The 9483-nt window shown below is 40.1% G+C and overlaps 1 protein-coding gene across 1 annotated transcript in view; it reads right to left on the minus strand.

Annotated features, from left to right (window-relative positions):
- COL3A1 (collagen type III alpha 1 chain) overlaps positions 1–9175 on the minus strand; it is a 51580-nt gene extending 42405 nt beyond the window's left edge. The window contains exon 1 of the mRNA XM_065637307.1: positions 8966–9175. Coding sequence (XP_065493379.1) covers positions 8966–9044 — 79 coding nt within the window. The 5' untranslated portion in view covers positions 9045–9175. The remainder of the gene's footprint in view (positions 1–8965) is intronic.
- Between the last annotated feature and the right edge of the window lie 308 nt (positions 9176–9483).

The following is a 9483-nucleotide window of genomic DNA, read 5'->3' on the forward strand; positions in this document are numbered from 1 at the left end:
GATGGGAAATGTTACAATGCAGTATGGTACATATGGTAATATCATTTATATTTTCAGATATGTTGGACAGAGTCAGCTCCAATATAAGCCCATAGCCATAGTGAATTTACACCAGAGATGAGTAAAGCAGCAGGGGGTCAAATTCTACACTAACACAATTCCCTGCACAATTTTATTGATTTCCCTGTAATTTCAAATGTTGAAAGTAAATGAAGGGTTTGGTTCTTGTATTTCATATTCCAGTGATGGATTAAAGAACCCTGGCATATTGTCTAAAGAAAAGAATCATATCTTTGGCTGCCAATAAATTAAAAGTATTTGTAATTCAGAAGGTCAGGAGGGAGATTCTGCATGCATAGAACATCATTAACTCAGCTTCATCTGCAAAACAGTTTGTATTCATTCACTTCCCATTCCAGTTTGAACTAATTCACCCCACATCCATTTTGGACAGTATGTTGGATACAGACAGCAGTATTTGAAATTCTTCTTAATCTGCCTCATATTGGATATTAAATAGCTATTTGTACACTGGATACAACATTCTTATTGTCAACTTTCTAAGGCTACTGAAGTGAATATTGTGAGGGTTTTCTCAGGGTACCACAGACAACATTCTTAATTTTGGGGCCCCTTTTAATTACCAAGTTCTATCCTATTTTTCAAGCGTGAAGACCTAAGCATCTTCCTAACTAGCTCCCTTGTCAGGGAAAAGCCACACTTCTGATGCAGTGAAGGGCTTGCATGCACAGAGCTTTTTTTTTAATTAATATCAGAGGTCAGGAGCATTGCTACTGAAGCGGCTGCCTGAAGCCTGGCACACACGCAGCTCCCCTGCTCTGTGCAGCGACAGCTGCTGGCACAGGCTGGCAATAAGCAGCTCTGTGTCGCAGAGGAGGACTCGAACATCTCCGGCAGACACAGCCAGATCCACCAGAGCTTATCTGCTGCAGTCCTTAAAAGGTAGGAGTGGAAGAGCCTGAGCCAGGGAAAACCTGATAAATGAAGATTTTTTTGATTCTTCACTGAAGGAAGTTTACAATGCTGTTTCTCTCTTCAGCTACTCTAACAGGAGAACAACCAGTTGGACTTGAATGCCTCTCTTCTTTCCCCCTTTTTTTTTTTGCTTCACATTTATGCTTTTCTGTTTATACAAAAAAACCAGGGATCTACAAAGAGGACCACCCTGCCAACGACTAAGCCACCAACAGGCTTAGAATATTGTGCAACGCATCTTCAAAATGTCTGAGCAGATTTCAATTACTCTTTTCAAAGATCTGCAATTCCCACTACATAGCCTATTGTTTGCTTTCAGTAGGACATTCTTCTCTTAAACAGCTGGCACAGAATGACTACTGCTCTGCAGGGAAACAAGCAAACATCATACAGTTGATTTAAAGCCAAACACAGAAAAAATATAATTTTGTTTTAAAGAACCTCTCATGAACATAGACGTGTTTTCCAAGATAATAGGAATACTATTTTCACTGCTTATAGCTGAAGGAAAGCATTGGGGGGGGTGTAGATCATCCTCCTTTGATGCTCAGCATGGCTATTACACTGAACACCAAAGGAACAATGAGCGACGTTTCCCATATTTGCCATTAGCTGTGTTTGGGTGAGCAATTGTTTCTTTTGTGTCTGCTTGAAAAAGAAGCTGCAGTTTTGCCCTTGCTTCTTTTCCTAAAAGAAGATGGAAAGAAGAAAAAGAAAGAGAAGAAAAAGCAGCAGCACCAAGGGAAAGAACAGAGGTATAGAGATGTTTGCAGCAGACAGTCTGCTAATGCACCAACTGGTCACTGGGCGTGAACTGTGGGGAATGTCAGTGGGAACTAATCATGTCCAGAAGTTTTCCAAGAACTATCAAAGCTGAATTGCTGTGGGAAGTAGTTGCCAGGCCCAGACCTGGATTCTTCACAAATTCTTTCATATCTACTGCTGTAAACGTGCACAGGGTGTTCCTGCAATTCTGCTGCCCTTTGCAGTGGTGGGGCTGGGAACAGAGCAGCGCCCGAAGCCACCGCAGCAGCCCACACAAGATTTGCACATGGAAGGACATGTTTTGCTGCCTGGCAGGAGAGCAGAGGTGCCTGTGCCACACTCTGGGGTGGGATGCACAGTGACAGAAAGAGAAAACCAGCAGCAGAAAGGGATGAGTCTCCCGTGGCTGTGGAGAGCTTTGTGTAATGCTGAAGGCCATTCTGGTACAAACTCGGCTAAAGTCTTAAATCTACAAGTCACATCCCCCATTTCCTGAGTGTCATTTGTGTCTCCCCTTAGCTGTAAGAGAAGGCCTGGGCTTTTAAAATAACAAAACACATTCGGCCTTAAAATATATGTCTTCCCATTATCATCACATTCTTCCTGTTTAATGTCCTGTGCACGCTTTCTCCTCCCTGGCAGATGTTTCTTCATGGAGTACTTGTGTGAATCAAAGCAAGGCGAAAATGTGCAGACATTGTTAGAGGAGGTACCATTTTCATTCTCACTCTGATAGTTTGTGTTTAAATGAAGGGTTTGACGTAAATGAAGGAAAATGGAAGTAGTCTCTTAGCTAATCTGAAAGGAATCTCTTCTGCTGTACTTTCACTAAACAAAGCCAGAAGTCCCAGAGCTGAAGCTTATCCAAACTAAAGCCAACAAACGCTTGTTGTTGGAGGGGGTTATATCATGTTTTCCATTGTCATTTTGACATGAAACAGGCAGAGTCTTCAACTTTTCAAACTCGGAGACAAGAAGATTGGCTCTGAAGTGAAAATAAATGAATAAAAGCAGTGGTTGGAAGTAGGTTAAGTTTTCTCAGAGCAAAATGGAGAGAGCCTTTCCTATGAAATACAAGACAAGAAAAAATAATGACAGCTTGAAAATATAAATGCAAAATAGAATTTACTATGCCTCTCTGTGAAAAACTTATTACTCTACAGTCTTTGATGGAACTCATTCCTACTTGCACCCTTCCGACATTTAAGATAGGATAAGCACACCTCTCTATCTCTGTTATACTTACAGAAGAGACTGACTCCTGGTAGATGTAATTTTTTACTGCCAGTAGAGATTATCGGTTCATCAGTCACAGCCAAGAGCAATGTAAGGGTTAATCTTTGAAACTGTTATACAGTCTCAAAGCAATTTGAGAAATATTAATGGCATGGTCCCTCCACATAAATATGGAAATCTTATTTCCCTGAAATACAAAGTGTCTGACTGTGCTGAATGGAGAAAGATCAGGAAATTCTGTGGGAATTTCTTATAGATTTTGCCAGTTTCAAAGCATCTCTTGTCACCGAAGCCATGGAGAGGACAGAAGTAAAGTTTTACAAACCCAGTGCCTCTAAAGATTCAATGGAAGGAAGAAAACCCATAGAGAAGTAGCTGCCCTGCAGCAGTAACAAAGCCAGAGCACCGGCTCCCATACCTGGCAGCAGCATGGCCATGGGAAGCCAACTGCAGTGAGTCACCAGGCAGCATCTCTGAAACAGAGATAACATCATCCTGAGCAGCACAGCCCCAAAGACACTCCTCTCCAGGAGGGATCCACTGGATCCCCTCGGCTGGAGATGGGCAGCGTCCTGAGGGTCAGAGGATCCAGCATCCTTCTGCACCCATCCACACTCCCCTCAACGGCCTGACCTGAAGGTACAGAAGCAAAATAACACTTCTTGCATCACTCCTAGACAAGGAATCACATCCGTGCTGAGTTCTCCTTCTGTACAGGGTATATTATCATAGGCTAGTGAAGTATTGCAGCAGGTAAAATGATGACACTAAAATTTTTGTTCCATTTTGGGTTGAAGGTTATTTACCATCTGCCAAAAAAAAAAAAATCAGAACATCTCAAAACTGCAGACATACAGATGGTATGTACTGAACTCTAAACCACATTAAAGTTGTGCAATCTACAATTTACCACAAGGAGAATTGGCTATCAGTTGTCATGCTGAATCAGAAAAGATTTTATTACACCCTGTTCAAGTTTGAGTTTTGTTTTTCTGGGTGTTGCCAATAACAAATTTAATTTTGCCCCATCACACTGAATTTCTGCAATGATGTGGGAATCTAATCCAGTTACTTCAAGACCAAAAAACCCCACTATGTTAACATCTTTGCCATTGCCAACAGTTTTCCTTTTCTTAGCTGAGATCTTTTGCCTAATTTCTTAAACAAGTGTGACTAAAGGACGGCATAATCTGCAACATTAAAAGACATGATCATTGCACTAACTTCCACTTCTGTGGGTTTTGATGAATTATTACTTCCAACCAACAAATTAAAACTTACAACTGTAAGAGCAGCTGTGACTTGTGCTCTTCTCCAGATCACTAACCTACCATGCAAACATCAGGATCAATATAGTTTTCACAGTGCCCGCTAGCCTGGGAAAATAAACTTTGTTATTGTTTCCCTCTACTTGTAAGATGAACCTTTCAACTCTGAAAAAATTGCTTTTAATCCAAAATGCTAAACAACAGTCTGCATCATTTCCGTTACTGACCTAGAGCATACTTTCCCAATTATGATGCCAGGTATGTCCCGTTTGCTGCACATTTCTCATTAAAGCAAGGTTTGAACAACACCAGCACACAGCTGGGACAATGACTAACTGATCCACGTCTGTCTAGTTTATCAGCCAGCCTGTGAAACAAAAAGGTGACAGCAATTCACTCCTTCCTTTCTCTTGAATAGCACTAATTAAAACTAACACCCAGCTGTTGTGCAAGGCTGGCATCAACTCACATTTTGCAATTGACACCTGGATGCCTATGTGAAACCTCAGGACTTTGGCAGAAGCTGGAGAAGGAAACAGGATCTGCTTGTAATCTGCAGCACGGAGAAGGGAGCAAATGTAATGACTCTGAGGCACCAACAGTAATATTTGTGCGAGAGACAACGCCCTTCTACCTCTGCCTCTTCCTCCTGTGATAAAGCAATGGATGTTTCTAATTCCATCCCCTCTTTTAAAAAAATCAGTCTATGTAGATTTGGTCTCAAATGAAAAGACAAATCTGGAAAATAATGAAAGGGATATATTATGGTCTCATTTTCCTAAGGCTAATGTCTTCCAGGGATGTATGATCTAAAATGTGTTTATGAAATTTGTCATACTTCCAAGAACATATATATGTAATGTTTAGAGGGGATGGATTCCCCAGGCTTTCATTTAGCGTGATTTTTCCAGACCAGAAAGAAATGTTTCCATTTTCCTAAGCATAACCTTGCTTGCTGTGTGCTTGGTAAAAAAGTTAGGAAAAATGGAAGAAGAGCCATAGACCCCTCATCTTTCATATCTTCACATAGTCTAGGTTACTTATGAGGGCGTAATTAGCTGTTGGCACACGGACATGCATCATCTGGTTTTACCTTCAAAACTCTGCAGAAGGACTTTTCTGTGTTACCAAAACCTTTGAGGAAAGGTATTTCTGAGTCTCATTAGCATTACCCTTAAACTATCTAATTTATCAACAAAATATGCTTATATGCAATGTTGCACATATATAAGAGCTGTAAACGTCAGTTTGACTGTCTCACAAATATAGTGCATCCGTGCAGTACCCATCTACTTCATTACCTGTTTAATCCTTTCGAATTAATAAAAGAAAGCAAAATGGCTAAACAAAGCTGTTTACAAGTTTTCCTAAAATATCATCCTTCTCTTCTGGGAGATCAGAAGTAGGTGCTCAGCATAAAGAGTTTTTTGCATATTGCCTTCTGAAACCTGCATGTAATATTTCTGTTTCATTTTAAAACTGTCACTTGCAACTTAAAGTAATACAAAAGATCAATAAGCCTTCTCAGAAATATTTTAGCATTCAGTCATTACCTCAGAATGTGCTTCCCGACCAAAAATCCAAGATAATACTTACATTACAAAGAAAACACTAAACTACATTAGAGCAAAAAAAATATTTGGAATATTAATGAAGGGTTTCTGGCTCTGATCTCACACAGCTTCGAGAGCAGTAGGGTTTTCCAGATGATCTCAGTCAAGTTCTCCAAGGACTATGGAGTGCACATCTGAGATGCGTCACACTCCAGGTGACTGAGACATCCCTTACCCATCTCAGATGCAGCTGAGACAGGCCCAAATGCCCCTGAGCTCCCTTTTGGCAGAGACGTGAGCAGGGCTGTGCACATGCTTCCTTTGTAGTCAGTGGAAACTGCCAAATACCTCCAGTCTGTCTAGTTAAAATTTATGCTGTCTTCTGGAAGCAGCTATCTAGATCAGCTCTACAAACTCAAGATAAATGGCATGAATGCAGGCCGTAAGGCTAACAAATGCTTGCACAAATTGTGCTGGCTGGGTAGAGAATGGATTTCTTTCCTAAAGGACCATTCAAAGTTCTTACACTTTCTGGAGTTTAATATGCAGGATGTAAAGGTGCCTTCAAATTGTGGAACTGAACAGACATTGCTAGAATCTGAATAACCTGTCATCTCTGAAGAACCAGTTTCATGTCATGTCAGTCACCAGGAGGCATTTTATCTTGAACATGGTCAGAGGTTGCAAACGCCTTACACTGACTTGACACACATCAGAAAACCTGAATTGTGTCAAGGTGATTTCATTTGCAGGCTAAAAGCACCCTAGTGAACTTTTGTTCATGGCTTGTTCCAGGATATCCAGCTCCAAGCTTTTGAAGAGGGGTTCAGCCTGAGGCTGTACTCAAATCTCCATTCCTAGCTATTACAGCAAGACAAAGAAATATAGCCCAGAGATACATCTGACTATCCTAAACTTAGTGTATACCAAGCAGTTTCCTTAATATCTTGCCAAGTCTTGCCTCCTGGCAGGCTTTCCCAAGGAAAATTTTATATTGACTTACATTTGATGCTAACCATATAAACATTTTTCTTGACAAGAGAGAGCATTTTAGCATGTCTGGAAATTCTCTTTTGAACTGTGGAAATTTTGGCTTCACAATCCATCGCTGCCCTGCACATGAATTAGTGATGCTAATAATCAACTCCTTCAATTATTATTTGCTGTGAGAAAATCATATTCAAATGTGAGGAAAGGAACATTCCAAAGAGAGAAGAGACTTTGCTATTTTAAGGCATAACTAGGTGTTTTATCAGTCTCTCTGCGTAACCTCATCCCTGTAAGTAGTATGGAAGTTAGCCCAGTAAGGAAATGTTACTACACCATGAAACAGGAATGTGGCAGAAAAATGAGAATACTCCCTCACACTTCATTTACATATTGTTCTTCTACCCAAAATTTACCATTTCTTGAGTCACATATATATATTGCACCTCAGAAATGTCCAGGGATATGACCAGAGTGAAGGAAAGAGACCTCATGCTCAGGGAGGATTTGTTTATTGGGAGAAATAAGACTGATGTTCCTTCTTTTTCTATCGGATAGTCGCTTAGTCCTTATCCCTCTAAAGATATATGCATCTGTAAAAATCTACGTAATGCACATTAAATATATGCAATACATATATTATTTGCTGCTGTAAGCGGAAGAAAAGTCACAGCATGTGTTTGCTCAAATTTTATAAACTTTTCTTCTCTCAGGATTACTGAAGAGTTAGTTTATATACTGGAAAAGCAGAAACAGAAAAGCATCAGTTCACAGTATATTATGTTTGTTCTCTGCAGAACAGCTTTACATGCTCATGGATTTTTTTAAAGATACTTCCCAAGGCTAAGCCTGTGTCTGTGCATGGTGAGGGAGGTTGGTATTTGGGCACGGTGCTGTTGCAGATGCTGTTACCTGCCTTGCCCATGGACACAGCCCCTGAGCTCCAACTGCCCCGCTGCCAAGAGCCTGCTGGTGGGCTCACAGCCTCCCCCTCGGCAGCGGTGCCTTTCCAGGTATGCAGAGGCAGACAGGTTTGCCATGAAATGGCTAAAGTAATCTTTTTCATGATTTCTGTCATACAGACTGGGGTAGGGTGTGGTTTGAAAGGAATTTGGCTTTCCTTTACTGCACTAAAGTGTATTTGGCTCCTGCTTATCAAGTTATTTGTAAAGTTATTCATTGCCACGATGCAGGAATAAATACATTGCGGATCTTTTATATTTACAAGAATGAAAAATGTTTTATCTTAAGGAAGGTCTGGTTTACAATGTCTGGAAAGCAGGAACAGAGCACATCCAAAAAAGGTCAGCTGTACTTGTGGAATGTCATCTGTTTAACTTAAATACTCATACCACACTTATCTTCGCTCTGAGTTGAATTATTGTACACAAAGTATTTTTTTCCCTCTCTAAATTCCATGTTGACTTGGTTTTTGGTGTTCTCACTCTCTGTAAACATGCACACACACTCGCATGGAGTCCCGGATACCATCAGCTGCTAATCAGTCTCATGAGAGACCGAAACAGTCTGCAGATGCACGATTCAAACTTTCAGATGAGGGAATTAATTTACCCTCCTGCTTTATGTCAAAGTAAAAATCCTGTAAACTAACACATTTTCTTATATCAGTCTTAAAAACTGTTAGTTCTAACTGTTGGTTAGAATTTTAAGCCTGTTTGCCGCATGCAAATTGTTTAAACAACCCCCCACGCTGCCAGTGGAAAACACACAAGTACAAAGGAGGACTCCAAATAAAAAAACTGGAAGCAAAGACTTACTGCTTGTGACAAATAACTTGTAGGCAGCACAGAGCTAAGAGTTAAAATGTTATTCCAAGAGTTAAAAGAAATAGTTTAAAAACCCTCTGGTGTCTGTCATAGGAAAACAAGTAAGAACAAGAACAAATGCAGCTAAGGCAGGCAGCACTGTACAGTTCTTTTAACCACAGAAGAAAACAAAGTAAAGAGAAACCTTTGGGATGGTAATGCAAACTCCTACAGCTTTCAGCTTCAGCATTAAATATCTGACTCTGCTGAATTAGTGAAGGAAAAGTGTTCTGGTGAGATTTGTGAATACATATTTCTTATAAGCTATTAAAATAATTGGTGAAAATAAAAATAAAATACAAACATTAAATCATAAGAAGCTTGAATTACTCACCGTCTTGTTGTGCCAAAATAACAGAAGGTTGAAACACCGCAAGAATGAGCAAAGTTACTTTTTGCACAAAGCTCATCATGCCTAAATATTAGACATGAGACTCTCTGTGCAAAAATAAAAATGGGGGGGGAAGAAAAATCTATTCAAAATAGCAACATCGGTTGTTCCCTGCCCTTCCAGCACCGGGCCATGTACAGAACTCAGCCACAAGCATTCCCCAGCTTTGGCCTTAAATAGGAAAAAAATTGGCTTACTTTACTTTTCCACCCCCTTTACTGAAACATGAGAAGACCCATCCCCTAACAGTAAATGAATGATTAATATTTCACTTGGCTTTACAGAAGAATAAAGTCAACTAAACAAAATACACAGCACATCTGGAACTTTTGTGTGCATATGAAATGCACACTGAGACGGTACATGAATAGCTAGCATGTGCTGTATGTGAGATATATACATGTGAAAAAAAGAAGTCCTGTGGTAAACCCTCTGTGGTAAAGTATTTTTTTCATCTTAAT

This window comes from Caloenas nicobarica, chromosome 6 (assembly GCF_036013445.1).
Source record: "Caloenas nicobarica isolate bCalNic1 chromosome 6, bCalNic1.hap1, whole genome shotgun sequence".
Classification (NCBI taxonomy): Eukaryota; Metazoa; Chordata; class Aves; order Columbiformes; family Columbidae; genus Caloenas; species Caloenas nicobarica.